At 45.0% G+C, this 27075-nt stretch overlaps 1 protein-coding gene across 1 annotated transcript in view; it reads left to right on the forward strand.

The window, feature by feature from the left end:
- The first annotated feature begins 5116 nt into the window (after positions 1-5116).
- The window catches only part of RTN1 (reticulon 1), a 587255-nt gene continuing 565296 nt past the window's right edge, over positions 5117-27075 (forward strand). The window contains exon 1 of the mRNA XM_069207015.1: positions 5117-5594. Coding sequence (XP_069063116.1) covers positions 5339-5594 — 256 coding nt within the window. The 5' untranslated portion in view covers positions 5117-5338. The remainder of the gene's footprint in view (positions 5595-27075) is intronic.

Genomic DNA, 27075 nt, shown 5'->3' on the forward strand with positions numbered 1-27075 from the left:
TCAACCTATGAGGGAGTTACTTAAAAAGGGTGCCAAGTTTACATGGTCCACTGACATTGATGAGGCTTTCACTTCCGCCAAGAATCTAGTGCTCAAGGCTCCTGCTTTGAGTCCTTTTGTTCACGGTCAGAAATGTTTCATCAACGTGGATGCCGGTCTGAAAGGTCTCGGAGCTGTATTTGGTCAATTCATTAACAACAAGCAAACCACTACTGCTTTTGCATCTAGGAGTCTCTCGGTTGCTGAGAAAAAATACAGCACAATTGAGAGAGAGGCACTAGCCTGTGTCTGGGCAGTTCAGAAAAGCAAGACCTATCTATGGGGTAATTCGTTTGAATTATATACAGTTCATAAACCTCTAGTTTTTTTACTTCAAGGGGATGGTCTAGGTAAAGCTTCTGCTCACCTGGTACCTTTACTATCTAAGTTGCAGGAGTATACTTTTTCCATTCATTACATAAAGGGTGGGAGGAACTTCAGCGCAGATTGTCTTTCACGGTTATCGCTACCAGACGTTACTGACATTGATGAAGAAATTGAGTGTGTCGTTGCTGCCGTGGATGCAGTGTCAGAATTCCATGGTGCCATTTCTGAAAAAGAATGGCTAGAAGCCATGTCTCATGATGACGTGTTATTGAAGGTCATGATATTCATATAAAAAAATGGTTGGCCACCTATTTGTAGCCTTGATGCTGCCTTGAAACCTCCTTCTGGTTTAAGAAACAAATTGATTACTTTGGCACACAAGGGCCACTTAGGCATTACAGCCACATGCAGAAAAATCAAAGAACACTATTGGTGGCCTGGTTTTAACAGCCAAGTTTCCTCTTTCATCAATCTGTGCCCCTTTTCCATTGTTTCCGATAAGCACTGGAAAACTACTGGGAAGCCCCTTTTTCCTGTACCGTTTCCTGATCAACCATGGAATAAAGTAGGGTTGGATTTCATGGGTCCATTTAACCTACTTCCTTCCAATAACAAGTTTCTAATTGTTCTCATAGATTATTTTTCTAAATGGATCTACTATTCTTTCGTAGAGTCACCCAAAACTAAATTGGTTATTCAATTTCTTGAGAATGTCTTTTCTGTTGATGGGGTCCCCAAAGAGATAGTTACGGACAGTGGCACTCACTTTGTTTCCAACAAAATGAGGTCTTTCCTCACTAAACATGACATTAAACATCTGCAAGTAGCATTGTACAGTCCTTCTGCGAATGGTTTAGTTGAAAGGGTAAACTGCTTTCTTAAAGAGGGTATTCAATCTGCACTTTCTTCTGGCACAGATGTTTTGATTTCTTTGAGAACCAAAGTCAATGCCTACCACTCTACTCCACATTCCACCACAGGTGTATCTCCTTTTGAGTTATTGAGGGGGAGGAAATGTGTGTCTAGGGTTTTTCCCAATTGGTTAGAGTGGGCGCATAAATGCCCTGATGCTTCCCAACTGTCTGTTCAGGAAAGAGTGCGGATGAAACAGGCTCAACAGAAACAATATTTTGACTTCCATAAACATGTACCTGAGAAATGTTTTGGTGTGGGACAATGGGTTCTTATAAAGAAACTCTCAACATCAGGACAGTGCGCACTCTACGGGCAAAAAAATGCAAAAACCCAGCCCTTATGCAAGAGGATAATTCATGCATTGTGGTTATATGCAGTATGTTAACCTTTTGCATTGCAGACTTTAACCTTGAAAAGCACTATTAATGATGTTTGCAATAACTGTTCATTTGTAAGGCATTGCTGCAGACTGACTGAGTGTGTTAGGGTGTGGTCCCTTCTAGGACCTTCTAGAAGCTTTCTCTGCAGCATGACTGGGTGTGGTTTGTGGGCTGGGCCAGACTCTATATAAGGGAGCCAGCCCAGCTCCACGTGCTCACTATTCAGAGGTCCTGGTGCAGAGCAGCAGCAATTTCCTGAGCTCCTGTTCCGGAGGCCTACCTTGACGTTCCAGGCCTGCCCCGCATTATCTTGGTGATCCTTGAGCAGGGTGGTAAGGCGGAGGTCGGGCTGGGCCCCCGACCCTGTTCTAAAATGACGCTTGAGTTTTTGGGCCTACTCGTGAAACTTTCAGAGTTGCGCGATTCATTTACCGCATGTAAATCTTGATGTTCAGATCAGCAAATGCTTGCGCGATCATTTCATGGCATTTGCATATTCTTGTTAGAATCGGCAGTGTGCGCAATTCATTTACCGCATGTAAATCTTGGTGTTCAGCTCGGCAAAGGCTTGCGCGATCGTTTCATGGCATTTACATATTCTTGTTAGAATCGGCAGTGTGCGCGATTCATTTCCCGCATGTAAAACTTAGGCGGTCATTACGACCCTGGCGGACAGCGGAGAAGCGGCGGTAAGACCGCCAACAGGCTGGCAGTCTTTACCTTGTGTATTATGACCATGGCGGTTACCGCCATGGTCATCCGCCGGTTCTCCGTTCCGCCCGCCGAGCTGGAGACCAGGGTCTCCAGCCCGGCAGCCGTCACTATACCGCCGGCGGTATTTGGACCCGGCTGACCGCCATGGATTTCATGCGGTTTGAAACCGCCATGAAATCTATGGCGGTAAGCACTATGAGTGCCAGGGAATTCCTTCCCTGGCACTGATAGGGGTCTCCCCCACCCCCCACCCCCACACCGACTCCCTCCCTTACCCCCCCAACCCCCCCTGCAACCCCCCAAAGGTGGCAGAACCCCCCTCCCCACCCGACCCCCAACATAACATCACCCATACACACACGACACGCACGCAGGCACCACCAACACACATACACGCACACACACCGACATACATGCCAACATCCACACACACAGTCAGACATGCACACCCACATTCAGACATACACGCACACATCCATACAGACACACCTACAGACATACACGCACTCATTCCCATACACACAACACCCCTGCAAGCATACACGCACTCACACACCCCCTCCCCTCACGGACGATCGACTTACCTGGTCCGACGATCCTCCGGGAGGGGACGGGAGCCATGGGGGCTGCTCCGCCGACACCACACCGCCAACAGAACACTGCCACGCCGAATCACAGGACGTGATTCGCTTGGCAGTATTCTGTTGGCGTGGAGGTGGAGCAACCTCCACTTCCCCGCCGCCCGCCAGAAACCTTACAAGGTCAGTAAAGGAATGTCTCAGTTCTCTTCTCCCTTTAGGATTGAGCGAGTCACTAATAGTGCTGTGTTACTGACTGGTAAGGGTTGGTGGAATAAGAGTAGATTGGTACACATTTCTGATGAATAGAAGGAGATTTATGACAGAACATGTGTTACACCTAGAGATGATTCTATTGTTTTCGAAACTATTCCTATACCTAATGAGTGTCCTGTTGTAACTGATCCAAGATCGTCTATAGTACCGAGAACATATTGTGTAGCAATGATTTAAATGTTGATAACTCTACTAGTTTCCCCCCCAGGGTTTGGTTGCTACAAAAAGGGTCTCAAAATTGCCTGCTAAATTGTTAGACTATGATCTTAGTTAGTTTTGTTGAAAAGAGGGAGGTGATGTAGTATACCTATTTGGTGTACTGTGGAATGAGATTGAGTCGGAGAGTTCTCTCTCTGATGAGACCGCATTCCACGTTCCTTAGAATGTTTGCTTTTGTATATTCGGTGAGAGGCAGTTATTCTTCTGAACCTCTCAACGGATGACTGCCGCAGCCGTGGCTCCTGTTATCTACTTCTCGCAAAGGAATCCTAAACACCTCTTCAAATACCGGCACCTGCAGAACATTAAAATTTATCTTTGCGCTGGTACTGCACCAGTCTTTCCCCAATAGCTCCTGCCATGGCGGGCCTAGCTCCTTTTTCTTCTCCTGCAGTGGAAGCAGCAACTTGGGGCCTGACCTGCTCCCCCAGTCATTGGCACAGGGAGAAGGAGGCAGCCTCGTTTCAATATGGAGCCTGGCACTGTTACACTCTCCCCACTTTCGGGTCCCCAAGACACTTGCCATCACACTGGGGACCCCATCTGGCTATGGCATCCCCAGGGCCTCAGAGGAGGGGCCTCATGCACGCCCCCTGCCCATATGAAATATAAATATGGGTTGGATCCAACCCCAGGGGCTAGGCCCTCCCCAGGGGTAATCTTAAAAATGGCAGCAGTGCCTCAGACTCTTCGTTGTTCGTTGTAGGCAGGTTAAAATGGCAATCTTTCAAGGTGCATAACTTGGTTCCTGTTGGACTGATTTACATCGGAGGCACATTTTGGCCATTAGGAAAAAACTCCAGCAGAGGCCCACCTGGAACCACTGACTTAAAAAAATCTCTGTTTTTTGACAGGTACAGATGCTTTCAAGAGCTGGGCTGACATCCCTTTCTCTCAGGGTAGCAGCCGACAGATACCAGCTTGAGAAAAAAAAACAAAAGTGGCAAATGAGGCATCACATGGAAAGCCTTGTCGAATTAATTTCGAGTAAAAACTTGATAGTGCTTTGCTTAAAAGATAAACACATGTAACTCATTAACAGGAAACACGAAGATTAATGGATTAGACTATTTTCCTAAACTAAGTGGGCAGGATCATGATGGACTAATGCAAAGTGATACCCCTACCCCAGCAGAGTAAGAAGCGGGCCCCAGATTCGCTCATATCTCTCAAATTTTAATTGGAATTTGACTGATTGGGGGCTCCTGCAGGGATTGTTTTAAGGCAGGGCAAAGTGGGCAATTGCCCATGGCCTCCAACTTACACCTTTTTCTCTGTCTTACTCTGACTATTTCGCTGTTTCGGCGTTTAAAATATAATTCAATATTGTTTGTCATCACAGGGCTTAAATTAGTGGGAAATGGGTCATAAAATTTAAAGTTGTCCCAAACAGGGGCTCTTAAAGTATTTCTTGCCGGGGGTCAAAAATCCTTAAAATGACACTGGCCCCCCGACAGATTGTGCCTCTGTCCCCTCCCTGCGCTGCATGGGCCTGAATTACACTGCTCATTTTAAGAGCCCCGAGGCAAGCCATATTTTGGTACCCTTGTTTGGAACAACTTTGTATTCTATTGTCCGTTCTTTGCTATTTCCAGATCGTATTGTGCCGAGCAAGATTGAATTATATGTTAAACTTCCAGGAACGCGGTCACATGTTAGCAAAGCGCCGATTCCAAAGAGTTAACCAGCATGAGATCCATCCCTAGTCGGTGTCTATGATAAGCCAGCAAGGGTGTGACGTCAGGGCGGAGATACTGAAACCAAACAGGCCATTTTCACCTGCGTAACGCTCCACTAGAAAAGGTGCACAGCCAGCTGCGAGTCTGAAAGACTGGAAGCGACCCTCAGTCCAGGAATCGGGTGCCTGCCAACCTCCAGCCCGCTCCCATCATGTCCGGTGAGGAGCCGCTCGGCTCAGGGGCGCGGTGGTACTCCGCAGGAGAGGAGGAGGCTCGAGCCGCACTAGCGGGGCTCACTGGGAGCTGCGAACAGGCGGCGACCGGTGCTAGCAGCCACCAGAGCCCGGGGATGTGGGACGAGCCGCCGCCACTGCCCCCGCGAAAGGAGGAAGAGGGCCAGAGGTATCCGGGTAACTGGGACCAGGAGCGACGCCCGCCCGCAGTCACCATGGAGACTGCATCCACAGGTACCCGGACAGAGCGCGCGCTACTTCCCGTTATTAGAAAGACATTCTTTCGTCATTATGTAATTGGTACCGGTGCACAAATACAGTACAGCGGTTACCAAAGCATTGTATATATTAGCATCGTTGTTTTTTTTAAAACGGAGCCACGTCTTCAGACACATTTTGTGCAGTGTGCAGCTTCTTTACAGTGCAGTTTTAAAACGAAATGTACTTGGAGACACAATGCAGTCTGATTTTGTAATGCAAACAGTGCAACTGAAATAGAAAAAAACTGCGGCGTCTGCGTGTCCATCCCTGAAAGTTCGCTGGCAATTGCTCTATTCTCATTGGTGCCAGGGGTAACATCTCTGCTGGTGTCTCCCCAATAACCCCCCTTCCGTCTATAAAACAGAGACAGATTCTGGCGCTGTGTGAACGTATTGAGCACGGGGCTGGAAACATCTTTCTTTTTTTATCACCGCCCACCGCGAGATAAAAAAAAACGCATCTCCAAGAATTATGTAATCCAGTCCTGAACTTCTCAAACCCTCGCCGTCAGATGAGACGACCTGCATTTTGGGGGCTCCTTGTGCACTTAAGTAATACCATGCCGTTAAGACCCCCACGGGCAAACTAGAGTAGGTGTAAACATGTAAACAATTAGTTCAACTAATTAAAAACATCCTGGTTAGTACGTTTCCATCTGCCACATGCACTGTGCATAAATACACATCTGAATATTTACTGGAGTTGACCCAAATATCGTTCAGCTATATTAAACTGAGGACACACGTGGGTCTGCAAACATAAATGTATGAAAAAGATATACATGTTTTTTAGTAGTGTACCAAATACAAAAATCAGTTACACTTAAAAATATATTGTAAATAATATTGACTTTTAAATCATTACTTTTAACGTTTACTCTAGAAGAGCTGTATATAAAAGCGTTTGTGTCTTCCATTGCTTTGAGCAGGCCCTGACATATACATATTTCAAATCTTGGTAATATAATTCTCTGTTTTGACCATTCATGTAAAAAAAGGAAAGCATCAAAACATGCATCATTGCTGTTTGTTTAGTTCCCGTTGGGGTCATGAAGAACAAAAAAAAAATCGGAATATTCTTAATGTGCCCCATTGGAAACTGAACAATGCAGAAAACAGTTGTCAAACATAAGTCTGCAGACGTGCTTCAGAGGGAGCCACGTTCTTAGAGCACCACCATCTAAAAAATATACAATCGTTTATATTCCTTTTACTGCAGACTACAAGCAATCAAACACGACAATGCAGGTATTAACTTGCTGCATTCAGTAAACACTTCCTGTTTGGAAAAAACATATTTTCAAGCCATATGTAGCAAAATACATAACCGGTAAAACAAACTCACGCGCACACACGCGCGCACACACACACTCTCTCACACACACTCACTCGCTCTAATATGAGTGTATGCGCGTCTCTTTTTTTTACTTATAACTACTGCAACAACTCATTCCTTGTTCACGTATTGTTTTGCAGTTCCAGTGAATTTTGAAATGTCATACAGAGATATCTATGCCTGTTTCAAGTTAATAAGAATGTTTGCATCCCCAGGCCGACTTAAAAAACATTACATAATCATCCTTGGTTCTTTCTTTAAACTTCAAACACGAGTTGAAATTGTGCACGTCCCCATCTTATGTAACATCCCCAAAATAAAATAGAATTGTCATACGGTAAGATCGTCTACGTGTGACATTGCAAAATGCAAGCCAGACTCCCTTCAAGGAAAACCCACGTGTCAGATGCAGGCAGGTCCATATGGGAATAATTTGCCGAAAATAAAAATCCACATCATATTTAGTACGCAGAGGGGGACAAAATCCCTAAAGTATTTTCCAGAGACAGCTGTGTCTCGTTGAGTGTGAAACATCTTACACTGCGGTTGAATATCTTGGCAAGAGTGACACCATTGATCAAAATGTCCCCAATGGCTTTCACTGTATTTGAACTGATAGTCCATTCTGTGATGGAAGACTGAGATGGTCATTCTGAGTTTAGCGGGCGGCTGAGACCTCCCGCCAAACTCAACCCATCACCTGACCGCTAGTGTTGCCAGGACACCGCCGGCCCTGCGGTGAAGAGGGCCTTAACATTGACACAGGCTCGGAATCAAGCCTGCGCCAATGTGGTGGTGCAGCAGCACCCGTTGCGCATTTCACTGCCCGTAGTTCAGGCAGTGAAATGCACGGCAGGGTTGTGCAGGGGGGGGCCTGCATTGCCCATGCCAAGCGCATGGGCAGTGCAGGGGCCCCCAGGGGGCCCGAGCACCCCCATTACTTTAGCTTTTCCACAGCGCTGTAAACTGCCATGGAAAGGCTGGAGGATGGAGACTCGTAATCCGGAGGACAGCGCTTCTTGCAGCACTGCACTGGAAGTTTACAACTGCTGGGACAGCCAGGCTGCAGGCTGACTGCAGCCTGGCAGTGTCGGCGGTTGGCCTGCGGCAGCTCATCCTCAGTCAGAATGGGGCGGATTGGACCGCCACTACTGTGGCGGTCCGACAACCACCTGAGTCTATATTATGGCCTATCTAAGTAGTGTTCTTCCCATGTGTGTGGGCCAGAGTGCTGCTGTTGTTGTTTTACCTATGCACGTACTTGAAGCGAAAAGGAGGCAAAGGATCTGACATGCATAAGAAAGTCATGCAAGTGTTACACAAGAGGTCATGCCAGCGGTCTTGCAAAAAGTCACCTACCATTTGATACTGCAGTCCAGAAATATTGGTACAGCGCTGATAAGCAGAGAACATGGGAAGTCTATACTCTGCTATGCTGTCAGTGTTAAAACAATAGATTTGTGCTTGTTCCTGATTAATTAACACATAAGCACCATCCCGGTTTTTAGGAAAAAAAGACAGTCAGCACCCTCTATGCTATTGTCATCTGGAGATGTTCTAACTAATATGAAAAATTAACAATAGGACCTTCTCTCAATGAATGGATCCAGTACGAAAACAGTTTATATTATTTGTTAGAATCTTACATTCGCACCATAGCAGATGCACTGCATAGCAAGGCAAATACAGCAGTGGAATTAACCATTAGGTCATCAGCTTAACTGTGTGCTCTGTGAAGACTGTGGGGAGAGGATGTGTGCAGAGGGGAAACATGAGTGAGTAGCAAAGATGGCATCCATCTTGTCTAAAATGGCGTTTTTCATAGAAAATTTGGCATAAATAAAACACATTAATAAACCCTTGTCTACACATGAAACTCGTTATAATTGCAATTATGTTAATTTCGTGTAGATTTGTAACCCAATGTAAGAAAGACATTTTAATGATTATTATTAATACATAAAGTAGAAATCTAAAAAAATAATTTAACACCGTTAGCAATGAACCCACTATCACTAGACCTTGTGTTACACAAGAGTGTGGTATTAACCACAGAGCCTGTGAAGGATCAATGGATGCTGGGATAGGCCATTGACCTCTTGTAAGAGAGGGGCTGGAGGGGCACTCTGATCTTTTTAGGTCAAGAGAAGAGACATTTACTAGAATTAGGTGACTACCTACAAAACCTGGGCAGGTTGACATTGATGGCTACAAATCTTTTCAAGTAAACAGCTTCCTTCTCCTCCATCTCATATTGAACCATTCCCTAAAATGGAGCTATTAATGTATAGAAGTGGGCAAGGCACTAGTGTCATGAATGGGGTCATTTGCAGACTCAGGCTACTGTTGAATATTCCACTTTTTTGTTCTGGGTTGACAGCACAGGTTCACCATACCCTATGTGATAAAAAAGAGCTTTAAGAAGAAGAGAGAGGCTTTGACTGCATACAACATTTGATACCCTTGAGTACGGAATTTGATTGGGCAGAAGTTTTGTGGTACTGCTAAAAATGAGTACTTGTATTGCCCTATCTGTCTTGTGGGAAAGCTTATGCTCAATACAACATAACAGAGTAGGATATGGTGATATTCTGTTGAACAAGACAATGAGCCTCATTATGAGTCTGGCAGTCACCTGACCGCCAGACTTGCGGATGGGGTTCAGACTGTCGCCAATTCGGCGGTCCGATTGCCATATTAGAACTAGGGCGGTCGGGCCGCTTTAGGACGGCCAGCTCCGCCAGGATCAGAGATCCCAGTGGTCTGGCAGTTGCGACAGTCCTAATCCGCCAGGGCATTATGACCTCGTAGCACCACCATGAAAAGGCTGGCGGAGAACATGTGCAGGGGTTTTAAGGGAGCCCCTGCACTGCAATGCCCTTGGCATGGGCAGTGCAAGGGCCCCCCTGGCCAGCACCGTAGCAATGATCACTGTCGGCTATGCAGACAGTAAACATTGCGAGGGTGTTGGTGCACTCTGCATCCTACAGCATTGCCAGCGCCTTAATTACTAGCCGAAGACAATTCTGTAGGCTGTTTGCCATTAGGTCAGCGAGTGGAAACCCTGGTTTCTGCCTGCTGACCTAGCGGGAAACTCTTAATCGGTCTGGTGTGGAGGTAGCCACTATGGCGCCAACCTCCCTGTTGGAAGTTAGGCAGACGGCCTAAACCGTCCGCCGAACTCATAAGGCACTGTATGCCTGATCTTTTCATTCTGAAAAGTTAAGATAAAGGCTGTCGATTTAATCTTTCAAATGCAGTTTAATATGAAAACAAACTTAGTGGGATGGATTTATTGTGGAAATCATGTATTGGAGTCAATAGGCCTGTAAGGATGGATTGCTATTAAACGTGAGTTAAAGCCTTGTGTTATATGGACGCTCACAGATTACTTTAATAGGGAAGAGTTTTGGTGTTTGGTACCCCCTCTTGTTTCCCCTTCTCCCATCCCCTGACAGAACATTTGCACTTTGATAATCCTTTAAACCCTTGTACGAAGGGATTAATATTGATTTGACATTTTTAATTTTGTGTATTCTTGCAATTTTCTGACTTTATACCTGGGGGTTGCCTTATGGAAAGTGTTTGCAGAATTCAGTAGGCCCAAGTTGGTTGTGGTGGCAAGTCAATAATAAAGGCTTTAGGCTTCATTGATTCTTTGGGAACATTTATGTTAAATGCCATATCTCTGATATGTTAATTGTGAAAAGTTACAACAACAACAACAGTAAGCTTGACCAATTTCTGTGCAATAAGTGATTGTCAAAGCTAACAGGTCTTTAAGGGTAGATTGGCATTACACACTTTAACAACTGTAGACAGATATTGTATTATATACAACCTCACAGGTCACTGTAGTACGCATGGATTTTGGTGTTGGTTACCCACTCTGACAACATCTTGGAGTGGAAGACTTACAATGTGATAACCTGTGTTAGGCTCTTTCCAGAGGGGTTGTATATTATTTGGCCACCTTTAATTTTGTACATATTTGTAATTTTCTGTTTGTGTGCCTGATGGTTGGCAGTTTACGTACAATACAGGAGACCACAGTAGGCTATTGTGACAAACCATGGAGGAAGGCAAGAGGCTTGATTGGTTCATTTGGAAAAATTATGTCAAATGCCAAGGGTCTGATCTGTATATTATGAAAAGGTACAGTAGAGGTATTAGATTTGACTTCTTTATTGTGCAATACCTTTATGAAAGTAAATAGGCATTAATAGGTAGGTAGCTATTACACTATCATAAAGATTGTAGAATGGAATTTACACATTCATTCAGTAAGTAAGGGTTTTGATGTGTGTCACCCCTTGGATAAACCATTAGACTAGAAGATTTGTACTGTGATAATCACCATTAAACTTTCTCAAGGCATGGTTGTATATTGTTTTTCCAACTGTAATTGTATACATATTTGTAATTTTGCTGAATGTTTGACCGTTGGATGCCATTTATAAAAGCTTTTGCCCAACATAATAGGCTTGATTTAATGATGGTGAGAAGCAATATAGGCTTGATTGGTTCATTTGGGAAAGATATGTCAGATGCTGTAGGAGTGATCTGTTTTTATGAAAAGTTATGACAAAGATTTGTAGGGGGGGCTTAGAGACTGTGAAAAGCAATGTTGAAGCTAAAAGGCTTATAAGGAGTTAACGAATGTAAAGATTGTGTTTTGTTTATCAAATCTCAGAGATTCCTGTAGTAGGGCAGGCTTTGGGGTTGGTTACCTCCATTTGACCAATCCCAGGAGTAGATTTGCACTTTGACAAACCTTGGTATGCCTTTGTAAGAAGAGTTGTATATTGTTTTGCCAGCTGTGATATTATTTATGTTGTATTTTCTTCTAACACATTTTATTTATTTTCCATATATAAACAGCACACCGTTTAAAACCATTGATACATCAACATTCTTTCCCTATCCCAGATACCACAGTAGTTACAAAAGAGAATTGCAGTCTATCCATCTCACACTATACATACTTCTACTCCACAAGTGTATGTTACCCCTGAGTCCCTGCCACCCATAGGTGCCTGTGTTTTGGAATCCTCCTCCAGGGTACATGAGCCTGCGTACAATGTGTCACAGTTTAAGCCATGGCACTGTACTAAGCGAGTGGTATTCACTTATATCGGGCCCAATCTTCAGATATTTCATTGTGTTTTTTCGGTCAACCTTTGGCCGTGTAGGCTTGTTGTTCTAGGGCCATGCATTTATCTAAACATGACTCCTCTCTGCCAGGGATGGAGCAGAGTAAAGGGCCACCAGTCCCAGTCGTAGCAGGGCTCTTTTGCATTGGTTGCCCTGTATGTTGTCTGTGATGTGCAGGAGGATCAATTTGGGACCCTGAGGAAAGGGCCATTATCAGAACCCACCCCCCCGAGGCAGATCTTCACAATCTTCCACTATGAGAGCAAGACTGGGCGAATTCAGATCATGTGTAGGAAGTTCCTGGGGTGTTTGAAACAACAGAGGCAAAGTGGAGAGCTGGTCGCTCCCATTCCCCACCGCTTGGTCTGGGTAAGGTAAGTACAGAGAAGGTATTTAAATTGGATGGGTGTATGTTGGACGGCAATTGCTGAGTCTCTGGGGGAAACTCAAGGATTCTCACCAGTCATCATCGTCTATCTGTCCTAAGTCACATTTCCATGCCTTTCGCAATAGATGGATTGTATATGGGGTATGGTATGCATGACAAATGATTTGTAGATAAAGGACAGTTTATGTTGGATAGCTGGAGTTAGCAGAACCTGGGCCTCCTAGGGGCTGAATTCTGGCAGGCCCAATAAACCAGAGATGTAAGGCGTGAGTGTGTGTCTGAGCTGAAGGACACAAACAAATTGGATTTTATGAAGCCCATATTCTCTTTGTAGATCAGTGAAGGATTTAATGGTGACTCCAGTCATCACATCTCCCAACAAGGAAATGCAGATGAGATCCCAATTGTAGAAAACCTCTAGTACAGTCACCTGTGGGAGCATGCCTCCAATCCAAAATGGGAGTCTCTCGAGTTAAGTGTTTTTCCCAACCCAGTACATGAAGAGTGTCCGCCACACCTGGAACACCACCCTTGATGCAGGAAAAAGCCCTAAGGAAAGGGGGCCCCCTTACAGGTCCTGGGCAACGGGGATATCATGCAACACCCAACTCTCTGAGGTGTATGCAGGGAGTGAGTGTCATCAAACCACCAGTCATTGAGAATCATAGGTTTTGCCGCTCTTTTAATAGAAGAATATAGGTGTAACTAGACCACTGTCAAATATGGATTTGAAGCATTTAACTAGTGCAGTCCTGGGCAGCTGCCTGTTCCAAAGAAAACTTTGTAATGCCACATTGAGTCGTGAGAAGACTGCCTTGAGAACAGGGTAGGGGAAATTTTGTAGTTGGTATAGTAATTTAGGAAGTCAGACCATCTTGAAGATGGCCGATCTTCTCATCAAAGAGAGGGGAAGCATGGACCAAAAATGGAAGTCTCAATACTGTTTAGCTAGATGGGGCTGTACATTTTGCTCTCTTTTACTGTCTTTTGTAATGTAAACCCCAAGTTATCAGAACCCACCCACGTTCAACTTTAGGAATCGTGCCCAAGGATCCTTGTATGTTTGTGGGCCCAACCAACCTGGATCCAACAGGAAAATGAGAACATCATCTTCATATGATGCTGTTTCATCTGAGACCCATGAGCCCCACTCAAATCCATTGACTAGTACGTCCACTCTGAACCACGCAGGTACGGGTTCGATGACAAGTGCAAATAGCAAGGGTGACAGAGGACAACCCTTTTGCATGCCCTTTCAAATTGAAAATGTGTTGGAGACTGAGTTCTGAACCGGGCCTCAATGTTGTTATAGAGTAATTTGACAAAGGTGATGTAGTGGGGGCCAAAATTAAACTTGGTTAAAAATGTAAATGAATAAGGCCAGTCCACCAAATTGAATGCCTTATGAACGTCAGCTAGGAGGAGTGTCTTCTCACCTGGTAACCTGGGTGCCAGTGCCACGATGCTCTGTGCCCACCTGAGTTTGTGTTTTGTCACCCTGCTAAGCATAAAGCTAGATTTGTCGCGTAGGCTCTCATTATTCTAATGAGACTACTGGATTTGAGCGGCAGAATCATCTGTGGTGTGGGCGTACTGAGTCTAACCCACTACAGGTGACACCTGTAGCCTAATCCGGGGTTTGCTCCGGCAAACTAGCTGTGCCTCATCTCTACCCTAGAGCAGGGATGATTAGGCAGTCGAACGCATGACACAATTGACTCCTCAGGGAAATCGTGGTCACTCAGATCAGAAAATATATCTAGGTTAAAGTGCACAGTGGCAGGCCTACTGTGCTAAAATAACGTGCATGGAACTATAACTTAAATGGCTACAAAACAGATTGATCCGAGTGGACCAGTGATTCAACACCCTCAATAGAAGGTTAGCCAAAGCTTTGGCCTATATTTTCACCTCTATATTAAGGAGAGAAATTGGACAGTAGGTGGCACACTGGGTTGTGGGTTAGCCCGGTTTGGGAATAACTACTATGTCTGCCAACTGGAGGTCTAGTGGGAGCTGCCGGCCTCGAAGGGCAGCCCAAACGCATCCATCCTGGGTAGGTCTAGACAAGACCATGAGGCTTTGTAGAATTCCACCAGGTACCCATTTGGCCCAGGGATTTCCTGGTCTGGAGTTGAACCAGTGCTTCCCTTAGTTTGACGAGTATTAGGTCGCCTTCCAAGGAGATCCTCTACTCAGTAGTAAGGCAACAGGAGGGCTAACTGTCTTTAAAGGCAGCCAGCTCTGGTTCTGTTGGCCCTTCTGTTTGATGGTAGAGGTGGGCATAGTAGGTTACAAATTCTGAAGCTATTGGAGAGTTAGTGATGATGTCACCCCCTTTGTCATCTACCAAACAACACATGGGTGGTCTTGTAGAGACAATGGAGAGCAGGCGGTGCAGTATTCTACTGCCCTTGTTCCCCCAATGGTAGATGGCGGATCTGTCATCGGCCTGCCCCTGTGGACTTGTCTACTGAGGGGTTGCCCACCCTGTTGAGGTCGTTTACCAAACTCCAGAGCTTCCCAGGGAACTGCAGCGGGCATCCATAAGGAATTGTGTAGAGAGTAGGGGAGGAGCATAGATACATATAAAAGTAATGTAGAGTGCAGGATACAGCAATTGTTGGAAATGGCCCTCTCTACAGGGTCACCACCAAATTCTTTGCCTTCCTGCTCCTACGTTTGCTCTGTGACTGTCTGGGGCTTTCCTGGATTTTTACTTGTTGGCCTTAGGACTTTGTGCACTTAACTACTGTTAACCTGTGCTAAAGTGCTTGTGCTCTCTTCCTAAAACATAGTTTAATTGGCATATGCCTTCTTGTAATATACATTGACATGTAAATCCCTTGCAGAGTGGTATACCAAATACCCTAGGTTATGTTAGAGCACAGCATGTTAAGCTCTAGTTCTGCCCTTCAGGTTCCCCTGGGAAGACATCATCCCTCATAACTGAGGAAGTGGCCTATAGCCTACAGAAGCAGCTGTAGCGAAGCGTTCAGCAATCAGCATACAGTCGTGGCCATCTGGCTGAAATATCCCTCTAACGTGTATGGGACAGAGAAGTGTTTTTATACTAAAACAGCTGATGTTCTGAGAAAATGTCCCAACATAAGGATGTGTATGTTTCTATGAATACCAGAGACAAAGCGTTACCACGTTTTCCGCAACCTCTCTTTCTGCATCCTTGAGAAAAGCACAGAGAGAAAGAAATGTCTTGTTTAAGAACGCAGTGCTGGCCTAGGCAAAGAACAGCCAGATAGAGAGAAATAAAATAAGACCACAAATATGGCTATTGCTAAAATAATAAACGAAGCTGAATAAAATATATCTAGGTTAAAGTGCACAGTGGCAGGCCTACTGTGCTAAAATAACATGCATGGAGCTATAACTTAAATGGCTACAAAACAGATTGATCCGAGTGGACCAGTGATTCAACCACCCTCAATAGAAGGTTAGCCAAAGCTTTGGCCTATATTTTCACCTCTATATTAAGGAGAGAAATTGGACAGTAGGTGGCACACTGGGTTGTGGGTTAGCCTGGTTTGGGAATAACTACTATGTCTGCCAACTGGAGGTCTGGCGGGAGCTGCCTGTCTCAAAGGGTAGCCCAAACGTATCCATCCTGGGTAGGTCTAGACAAGACCATGAGGCTTTGTAGAATTCCACCAAGTACCCATTTGGCCCAGGGTTTTCCTGGTCTGGAGTTGAACCAGTGCTTCCCTTAGTTTGTCTAGTATTTAGGTCGCCTTCCAAGGAGATCCTCTCATCAGTAGTAAGGCAACAGGAGGGCTAACTGTCTTTAAAGGCAGCCAGCTCTGGTTCTGTTGGCCCTTCTCTTTGATGGTAGAGGTGGGCAGAGTAGGTTGCAAATTCTGAAGCTATTGGAGAGTTAGTGATGATGTCACCCCCTTTGTCATCTACTAAACAACACATGGGTGGTCTTGTAGAGACAATGGAGAGCAGGTGGTGCAGTATTCTAATGCCCTTGCCTCCCCAATGGTAGATGTAGCTTTTCATATTAACCCAGGTCAGTCGTGCTTCATCTAGGAGAGTTTGTTGCAATAGGGTCTGGCTTTGTAGAATATTTTGTAGAAGGGTTGGGTCAAGGTAATTTGTGAAAGCCTGTTGCATTATGAGGTTTTTTTCACGATCCATAACCTCTTGTAGTTTCCTTTGTTTCTTACCTGCTCTATAACTAATAATAACCCCTCTTAGTGTGGCTTTGAGTGTCTCCCAGAGGATCTCTTGGGAAGTAAGCATACCCTTATTACGTGAGATTTAGAGGTCGAGCTTAAACTCAAAATGGTCTCTGGCTGTAGTGTCCGATAGCACCCAGGCATTAAAGTGCCCGCTGAACCTGGTCACTCACGGTGCATGCCACAAGGTGAGGGTGATGGATAAGCCTCAGTCATGGCGCACATTTCCGCTATCCTGGCGGTCTCGGAGGTGGGAAGAAACAGTCAAGGCGAGAGAACACTTTATGCGTGCCAGAGAAATATGTATAGCCCTGTGTGATAGGGTGATGCAGGCACCAGGGTCAGAGTCATGATATCAAGGTATTCAGCATAAAGGGTCTGGTGGATCTGTCATGGGCCTGCCCCTGTGGACTTGTCTACTGAGGGGTTGCCCATCCTGTTGAAGTTGCTTACCAAACTCCAGAGCTTCCCAGGGAACTAAAGCGGGCATCCCTAAGGAATTGTGTAGAGAGTAGGGGAGGAGCATAGATACTTATAAAAGTAATGTAGAGTGCAGGATACAGCAATTGTTGGAAATGGCCCTCTCTACAGGGTCACCACCAAATTCTTTGCCTTCCTGCTCCTACGTTTGCTGTGTGACTGTCTGGGGCTTTCCTGGATTTTTGCTTGTTGGCCTTAGGACTTTGTGCACTTTACCACTGTTAACCTGTGCTAAAGTGCTTGTGCTCTCTCCCTAAAACATAGTTTAATTGGCGTATACCTGATTGTAATATACATTCACATGTAAATCCCTTGCAGAGTGGTATACCAAATACCCAGGGCCTATAAATGAAATGCTACCAGTGGTCCTGGAGCACTTATTGTGACACCCACTTAAGTAGCACCTTAAAGCTTGTCCCATGGTTGCTATTGGAACCTGAAGGCAGTGTCTCAATGCAATGCTATGTCGACTTGGCATTTAAAATCCCCCTGCCAAGTCTTAAACTCCCCTTTTATTACATACAAGTCACCCCTATGGTCAATCAATCAGTCAGTGCTTGTAAAGCGCGGCTTACCACCTGTGGTGTTTCAAGGCAGTGTGGTGGGCATACTGATCATTCGAAGACCCAGATCTTGAGATCCTTTCGGAATTGCTTCAGGGATGCGGCCTGTCTGAGGTTGAGAAGGAGTGTATTCCATGTCCGGGCTGTGAGGTAGGAGAAGGATCTTCCTCCAGCTGTGCTTTTCTTGTTTCTGGGGATGGTGGTGAGGGCGAGGTGGGAGGATTAGAGTTGCCTGGTGGAGGTGTAGAAGGTCAAGCAGTGGTTGAGGTAGTCTGGTCCGATCTTGTGAAGTGCTTTGCAGGTGTGAGTCAATAGCTTGAAGGTGATGCATTTGTCGACCAGGCACCAGTGGCGGTCTCTGAGGTGGGTGGAGTTGTGGCTGTGGCTGGGGATGTCCGGGATGAGTCTGGCTGCTGCGTTCTGGATTCTCTACAGCCTTGCTTGTAGCTTCCTTGTGATGCCGCCGTAGAGTGGGTTGCTGTATCAAAATTGCGCTGACCAGAGCGGAGGGTGCCCATCCAGTCTTAGTGGGAATCCACTTGTGGATCTTTTGAAGTAGATGCAAAGTGTGGAGGCCTGAGAAGAGACAGCGTTGACTTGACAGATCATGGAGAGTGTTGAATCCATAATGTTGCCCAGGTTGTGTGCATGGTCAGTTAGGGCATTTCCTAGGGCGGCAGGCCACTAGGAGTTGTCCCACTAGTTCTGTTTCTCTGCTCTTCAGAGATTTGCTTTCATCACATGCCCATAGCGGTTTAAAAGACGGCATTACGAGGGGTCTGGTTTCCACTGTTACTTCCATTGAAGCGTGTGTGAATGCCGATTCCTCCTGCAAGTACGTAGCGTGCATGAAGCCGCTTTGATTATACTGGGAGACCCACTGCATTTTGATCGTTATGCAATTTTCTTCTTTGAGACTTTATGAGAATGAGATTTCAGCTCTACCTGTTCTTTTCCACAGTCCTTGTAGCCGGTAGAAACACTTGCGTGCTAAAAATGCCCAGCGCCACTTCACGTACGTGTATTGAGTGAAGTTGAAGTTTATGCAGTGTATTCAGTTAATCCAGCTATTATGTTGCAACCCCAGACTCCCGAACTATTCCTTTCCCCCTTCCTTATTAGGGGGAGTGAGCATGAGAGTCCTGGTAAAACGGTATTTTGAGCTTCTACGAGAGCGAGACTTCAGCTCTACTTGCCTTGTCCACAGTCCCTATAAGCTCATAGCAACGTTTCTGTGTTGATTGGGTCCAGTATCTCTTTCTGAACACCTATTTAATGCCCTGGAAGTTAAAGTTTTTTTTGATGAAATGCCCATCCATAGATATCGTCTTCATTAGCATTTTGGAGTAGTTTGAAGTATGTGATTAGCGAATGGCCTCATAGTTTCTCAATTTTTTTCCCTTATTGGAGATAGGTACACTGTGTTTGGCAGATTTAAAATCCTGTCTTTTCTGTCTATATCCTCATGAGCTTTACTTTTATAAGCGTTTTAGCCTTTGATATCTTGTTTTCATATGTTTTTTTGGTTTACAGAGTTATTACCTATCTAAGATTGGCTATTTCAACTTCGCACTATCTTTTGTGTTTTAGAGAACCTCTGACCACTATTTCATCTACAGGAAGTGCCAATTATACATGTATTTATTTGCTATTTTTGGAGTCATCAGGTATGATTGAACAGGTTGTGAATGCATTTCTTTGTGTGTCAACATGGTGGCGGTATCTAAGCAGATTCTATTCTATCCTATATATATTTATTTGATATTTCACATCGTTTTAGGGAGGCTTTGAACACGAGTCAGGTATGATATAGTTTCTTCACATTCCTCCCACCCGTTCGGTGCAAGAAATGTTTGGTATTTTTTTTTTCCATCTAATTAGGTAGTTTTGCCAATTGGCTAGATCATGAGTAGCATTGGTTCCAGAAACCATAAAGTCATTTTTGTGTTCTTTTTATCTAGGTTCTTTTGAAGGTCCGCCATTTGATATTCTATGATTTGCCCTGAAGAAGGTGGCTTTTGAAGCACAGTTCTGTCCACCGAAACGTGCGTCGGCACATGGGTGACTTTTTACCCACTATTACAGCTATCTGATGAAACATTTTAACGGATGATGCTTTCAACTATATAAGTAGATCAACTCTTTAGATTTAATAATGAATAGAGAAATAAGTGGATCACAGAAATCAAATACCTATTAGAGAACAACACGAACTAAAAAATTGCAGTGTCATTTCACTTTGATTAAATATATGGGAATTATTATTTATATCACTAATACATGGTGAAAGAACTTGGATCATCAATACACCTTCGGCTACTTAAGATACAAAAATGACGAATACATACATATGTCTGTGTGTTGTTTTCTCCCAAGATTCCTACACAATCAGATTGATTCTTTAAATCCTAGGATTCTATAAGTTCCTTTTGAGATGAATTATTGATTTAGTGTGTACACTTTAATCATATTAATTGTTATTTAGATTGTTTTTTTAATGTTGGTTTGTTTGGTGGTTTTGACTTGATTTTTCCTTTCTTATAGCTATTTTCCTCTTTATATTAGGGTTCATGGATGATCTTGTGGTCTGGAGTGCTTTGTTCTTGCGGACCTTCATTTATATTTATTAGTTTAATATTGTAGTGCTTTGTTTTTGCGCATCTTCATTTATATGTATTAGTTGAATATAATACATTTTTCTATTTAGGTTGATTTTATATAAGATATATTTTGGCATATGTTCACAATAAATATACATATATTTGCTATACAGTTTGAGGTTTTGTGTTATTTATGGTTTCCAGAATATGTTATATAAATCCAGATACAAAGTATATATACCCACTTCTATAATTATTTGTTTAGGAGAGGTTTGCTATTTTCCTTAGGTCTTTAGTTCTATCCAGGCGGTGGCTGCTCTCATACCGTTGTGGGAATTTGTCTTGGCTGTTGATGGGTCGCCGAGGGTTAGGATGAGCTGGGTGTTGTTGGTGTAGAAGACTATGTTTAGTCAGAGATGTCTTACAATCTTAGCGAGCGGGCCATGTACATGTTGAAGATGTTTGGGCTTACTGAGGATCCCTGTGGTACTCCGCCGCATTTTTCTTTGGCCACCAAAGTGTACAGTGTGAGTCTGACACGCTGGGTCCTTTCGGTAAGGAAGGATCAAATCCATTCCAGTGCTTTGCCTCGGATGCCAGTGTCATGGAGTCTGTTGCAGAGGGTGAAGTGGGAGACTGTGTCGAACACAGCAGAGTGGTCAAGGAGGATGAGGGGGACTATGTCTCTGTGGTCCAGTATGGCGTAGATGTCATCTGTGGCTGCGAGGAGGGCTATCTCAGTGCAGTGGTTCGGGATGAGTCCAGAATGTGGTTTGATTTGAGACACTCCGCCAGTTGCATATTGATGGCCTTTTTGGTTACCTTGGCTGTGAAGGGGACCAGCAAGATGGGTCTGTAGTTTTTCATCTCCCTTGGGTCAGTGGAGGGTTTCTTCAGGAGCGGGTTGATTTCTGCATGTTTCCAGTCAGAAGGGAAGGTGGTTTTGATGGAGCAGTTGATAGTCCGGCAGAGATCTAGTGCGATGGTGGCACTGGCCAGGTTTAAGATGTTATGTGGGCATGGGTCTGAGGGTGCTTTACTGCCTGGAGCCTGCCTTGAAGACCCTAGATGGCCCATAGGGCAGGGTGCTGTGTAATTAAAAAGTAGGACAGGTATTTTTTAGTTTTGCATGTCCGTCCAAATTCGTTTTTCACTACTGTGAGGCCTACCTCTCCCAGAGTAGAGCATTAGATTCCTTATTATATTTAATACACTGTAATTCTTAAACCACAAGTGGTATTTATGTCATGTTTGGTATCTATGAACTTGTAATGACAAACCCTCTTTAATGGAAATTCGGACTTATCATTACAAGTTTGAAAATGGCGCTTTTAGAAAGTTGGCATTTTCATGTGCTTAGCCCTCTGTGCCTGCAGCCTGCCTTATGTCACATGATTAGGTGTAACTGGCAGTTGAGACTTTGTGAATTCACCACAGACAGTCACACAATAATGGTATTAGCAGAGCCTGAATGGGCCATTAACTGACTTGATGGGGGGGGGAGAAGCTAAGTACAGCCCCACTTGCATCTGAATAGACTGAGCTTTGCCACCATCCAATAGGCTTAATGGCCCTGTATTTCAGTGCAGCCAGCTAGTAGCCAGGGCATGGGAGGCAAGAAACTCTTGGAAATTCAAAGAACCCTTCTGTAAACTTCTACCAACGTCTTCTAGCAGCTAAGCAACAGGGTATGAAAATTGGGCTATCAGACCCACTCTTCAGTTCACTACTGGACCTGTAGAAGGTCCCTGAGAGGGCTGCCTACTTCTGTGACCTGCTGTGCCCACCACTAGACTGCTGCTGTACCTGGAAGGACTGCATTGCTGCCTGAAGTCCGCCTTGAACCTTCAGAGGCCAGTCCTGCTGTGGAGCCTTGCATCTTCACCTGAACACAGAACTTCAGAAGTGACTCCAAGGACTAGATTAGCTGGCCTCCTGTTCAGAGCCACAGGGACATAACAGACTCCCACCATCTTGAACCTGCACCTGGACCCAGCCTCAGTGATTCTTGAACCCCCAAGGGGTCTCCACTCACTCCTGGGCTCTTGGTTGTGGTGCTAAAGGTGCCCGGGTGGCCATTTTCTAAAACTGAGGACTTGCTATTTTGAACCATAAACTTAAAAAAAAATCATAACTCTTGTTCTACTGATTGGATTTTGATGATTCTGGTGTCAAATAATGTATTAAAATGTTCTCTATTTTTCTAAATTGGTTTGGGATTTTTATTGTGTTGTGTTTTCACTGTATTGCTGTTTGTGTACTGCATAAATACTCACTGCCTCTAAGTTTAGCCTGACTGTGTTTTGTGCCAAGCTACCCAGGTTTAAGAACAGGTTGAATTAGTGACTTTTTGTGGTTTACCCTGCAAGGGATTATGCCTGTTGCTTGACCAGGGCTCGTACCCCTGTCAATCAGCCACCCAACTTCTCACAGCGATGTATCTCTCCCATTTGTCTCATAGGTCTCATGACATCTGGAATGAAAGCGTGCAGCACATAAAGATGGTGACACCTCTGACCCCCTAGTGAATCCCACATGGTAGACTTGTGCAAACCTGGCTCGTGCTAAGAAGACGTTCCCCTCAAGTTGTGTTTCTTGGAACATGAGAATGTCCAGATTAATGCATTTGGTTGTCTAAATCACTGCTCTCCTCTTGATCTTCTTGAGGAGGCCTTTCACCTTGCAAGTGAGGAGCTTGAGCTGGTTTCCCTTAGTGGGGTAAGGATCCTCTGGGGGCTTTGGGGATACCGCAGTGCTGGCATGAGTACATGAGGGACAGGGGTGCTTCAGTTGGATAGGTAGTGAGTCTTTGACTGGGACGCCGGGTTGATTTACTTTGTGTGTATTAACTCTGCCTCTCCCAATAGCTGTCGATGGTGGCGGGGACCGCTGCCAATGGGGCAACTGAACCAAAAACACACCTCTACCTTCGAAAACCCCCTTCAAAGAAGTGGAAAACAATGCCCAAACATAACAAAATAGAGAACATATTGAGACCGGGCAAGAGTTGAGGTAAGTCAGACCAACTGAAGCTTAGGGAGGAGACTGGAGCTCTCCCATCACAGAAAGGCAGTCGCTGCTCTTGTTTGTCCATCTGGACTGGGCTGTGCCTCCCCACACAGGGACCCAGTTTTCCCCTGCTTAGCAGGGCCTTCGTTTGTTCTTGTGACTTCTGCACGACAAAGACAACCAGGAACACAAGGGGTCGTCTGTGGTGGACTGGTGGTTGCCTTCAGCCCTCCATTGTAGCCATGGTGGCCTATCTTTAATTCACTGCCAGGCATTCTCTGGGGTTTAAAAAAATTGGTTTTCCCCTCATGAAGCACCTTGAGCCGGATGGGGAAAAGTAACATGCATTTGATGTGCATAGCTTGTAGTTTTTGTTTGACCCCAAGGAAGATTTAACTTTTCTGTTGCACCTGCAATATGTAATCCGGGAAGAGCATCATTTTGGAGGAATTATGAAGAGGAGTTTCTTGTGTGCGTGAGGCCTGCAAGAAGGCATCTCTATCTGAAAAGTTGAAAATGCAGGCACAATAGGTCTTGAGAGTGAGGCTGGCAGTGGCTGGGAGGCCAGGCGTCCATGGGCACTCTTGACCAGGAAACATGGCAACAGATCCTCTGCCAGCACCCAGGACCACAGCCATTGGGTGACAAACTGTGTGTGGTGGGAGCCCTCCACCCCCTCCAGGAAACCCAACAAGGGAATATTGTTATGATGGGAGCAGCCCTTGGTGTCTTCTGCCCAGTTCTCCAGTGTGAGGAACTCATTCTGTAGCTGTGTAATGTATTCCTGTTGTCCCTTGATGGTGTCTTCTGCCATGGAGATGCATCCTTCTGCTCCCAAGACCCTGTCTGCCATGTTCTAGAGGTCTTGCTGAAGGAGGGAGAGATCCACTCTTAATTCACCAAGCCTTCCCTCCAGAGATGTCTGGGATTCTTAGATCGCCAAGAGGATAGATGTTGTAGCCTCTGAGGGTAATTCCACTGGGGTCTGCGGTCGGGCTGATGCCTCACCTTCCGCACCTCAGGTGGGCAGTGTAAATGTATCTATGCTGCTCTGGCTGCCCTGTGTCGGCGTTTTGTCTTTCCCTATGATGGATAGAGAATAGCAGGGTGGAGGGATAGAACCCCAACCAGCAATCACCCTACAGCAGCAAAGGGAAGTAAAGGGTGTCTTTCCCCCCATCAGTATGCCAGTCCCCCTGCAACTGGCAGTATTCAGGTGGACTCAGTGCAGTAAAGCCTGTTGAACTGCATCCACAGAGGTGTCCATTTGCTGGTGAAGTCTTTTGGCCTCTCCTGGGTCTCTGGTAAAAGGAAGTGTTTGATTTCTTGTTCGCTGGTGGCCACCGATATAGGGGGCACAAAATCTCAGGCCAGGCCCCCATCACTGGGTATGGTTCCTTGGGGTCTCTGGGGGCCTCTCAGACTCTCGCTCAATGGCAGGGCCTTTGTCAGTTACCCAAGTGTACCATAGGATTGTGGTCTGCGCCAGTAGGCGCATGTCTCTCTGCCCTCTACCGCACTTTAGTCATTGGCTGAGAGGGACACTTCCTCTGAAATGGTAATCCCCCTGGGGCTGAACCCTCTCACCGGGCAAAAGCGTTGATGTGGTCTACAGCCCCACAGGCTGTGGTCCAGTGGTCCACCCCTTGCTGCTCACTAGGTTGCCTGAGGCCCCTGACCCCTCCCCTGCCTTGTTCTGGGGGTCATACAGCAGCTGACACTACCATCTCACCGAGACCTGTTGGTGTTGCGAGGTGCATACCATCACTGCCCTCACTCTGTTTTCAGCCGTACAGGCCTCTTCATGACCTCTGGGCCAGATGAGGCTCAGCGGGCAAATCCGGGTGTCGATGAAAAGCCCCGCTCACTTCTCAACTTCAGCCAGTGATGAATCGGACGAGATGCTGTTTTCTGGTGGATTTTGATGGATTAATGGTGGGATGGATAGCAGAGGTCACAGAGTTAGGACCGCCATCTTTCTGTGAACAATCCTTCTGCCTTTAATTTGGTCATTCTCTGTACAGTGTAGGTCATGTTCATGATTTAGCATTATGAACATTTTTTATCTGCAGAATATATCATTTGCATAAACATGTAGATGTTCTCTGCAGTTTAGCGTGTGATACAATTGTATTTTGTGGAACAGGATGCACTTTGAGCAAAGAAAATGGTGTTATGGGATCTCCCATGAGAAAAGCAATAACACAGTCATGACTGTATGCATCTCTTTATTCATTACATACTTTCTTATGTGATGGAGGTAGGCGATGCAAAATCCAGTTGTAATTGTATGTTGTCGCTTTCCCGTTTGTGTTGAAGTGAACGATAAGCCAAGGGACCATCAGTGTTGTTCAGTACACTTTGTTCTCATCACCATCATCATTGTTGCATTATTGATAAAAGATTTGCACACTCAAGAGTATCTTAGCATGAATAAAAGGACCCACTGGACACTTGTTAGAGAAGACTTAAAACAAGCTAACATTAACAAAACAATAGTATCTTCAAGCCCTTCTTAAAGTCACATTGCTCCAGGATACTGATCATGTGTACTAGTGTTTCATTCGAGTGTAAAGGACTGAAATATCAGAGTGATCAACAACCAGAGAGGGGCACTTTTGTGACACTGGTGAGAATTGAAACCAAAGGAATCATGCGGTAGGTTGCTTGGCATATCTTCCAAACAAGACATTTCTCAACCTCTGTAAATCCTGTACATCATGCACTAGGCTGTGAAGTGTACATTTTCATGTATTTGGGAGCCAGTGAAGCCACTTCCCTGCTGTTGAAGCATGCTTTTACTTTTTAAAGACAAAAAAGCTCCCAGCTGTATGATTTGGAAGGGCAAGGTGTAAACTATAACTATACTATTTGCACAAAAGCAAGCAGGAAGGCAGGCACTTCTTTGTGCAGAAATGGGAGTGTCTTTCCAACAATGTGAACCATGTGAAAGCATGAGGAAAAGAAGGAGTTAATCTTCGCAGTAAGGGAACTTTTCAGATTTAGAAGTTCACTAAAGGATTTAACCCTTACAGCTGGAGTGGGAAAGACCTCCCAGTTGTGAAGATCTGATGGATTGAGACCAATATTCCCTGTGTTGCTCACCAATAAAAAAATCTGTATTGCTGCTGTTCAGTTGGATAAAAGGCTTGATGATCAACATTAGGTGTCTGAAAGGCAGTTTCTAAGATTTTCTAATGAGACTGCAGCATTCTTATCTAAATAAATCATATACTGATTGTTAGAAATTGGGTTTCTGGTTGCCTAGGGTATGCACCTAAGCCAGGCAGAACCCACCCACTCTAGTCAGGGCGAGGGGGTTACACACCCAGGATAACCCCCGTTCACCCCCTTGGGAGCTTGGCACGAGCAGTCAGGCCTAACCCAGAGGCAATGTGTTTGCACACCACACACACCACACGTGATGCAATAAATACACCACAAAGGAAACACAACACCAAGTTATATAAAAATAAACTGTATTGTACACATCATTATTAGACCAAACATAACATGTCAGTAATACCCTGCTACCCATGCAGTTGTCAGAACAATATACAGCATTAGTACTCTGCGAAAACCAGCAGTAGTCACATGAAACACATAGGTTACTGATTATTCTGCAACATAAGCAGTAGTCAGGAGAACATTACTCAAAAGAGTGCTCATATCATGGTAAAGCAAACACATATCACCCGAAATGCACGCGGCGCAATATGTGTACAATCA

Source organism: Pleurodeles waltl, chromosome 9 (genome assembly GCF_031143425.1).
Source record: "Pleurodeles waltl isolate 20211129_DDA chromosome 9, aPleWal1.hap1.20221129, whole genome shotgun sequence".
NCBI classification, from domain to species: Eukaryota; Metazoa; Chordata; class Amphibia; order Caudata; family Salamandridae; genus Pleurodeles; species Pleurodeles waltl.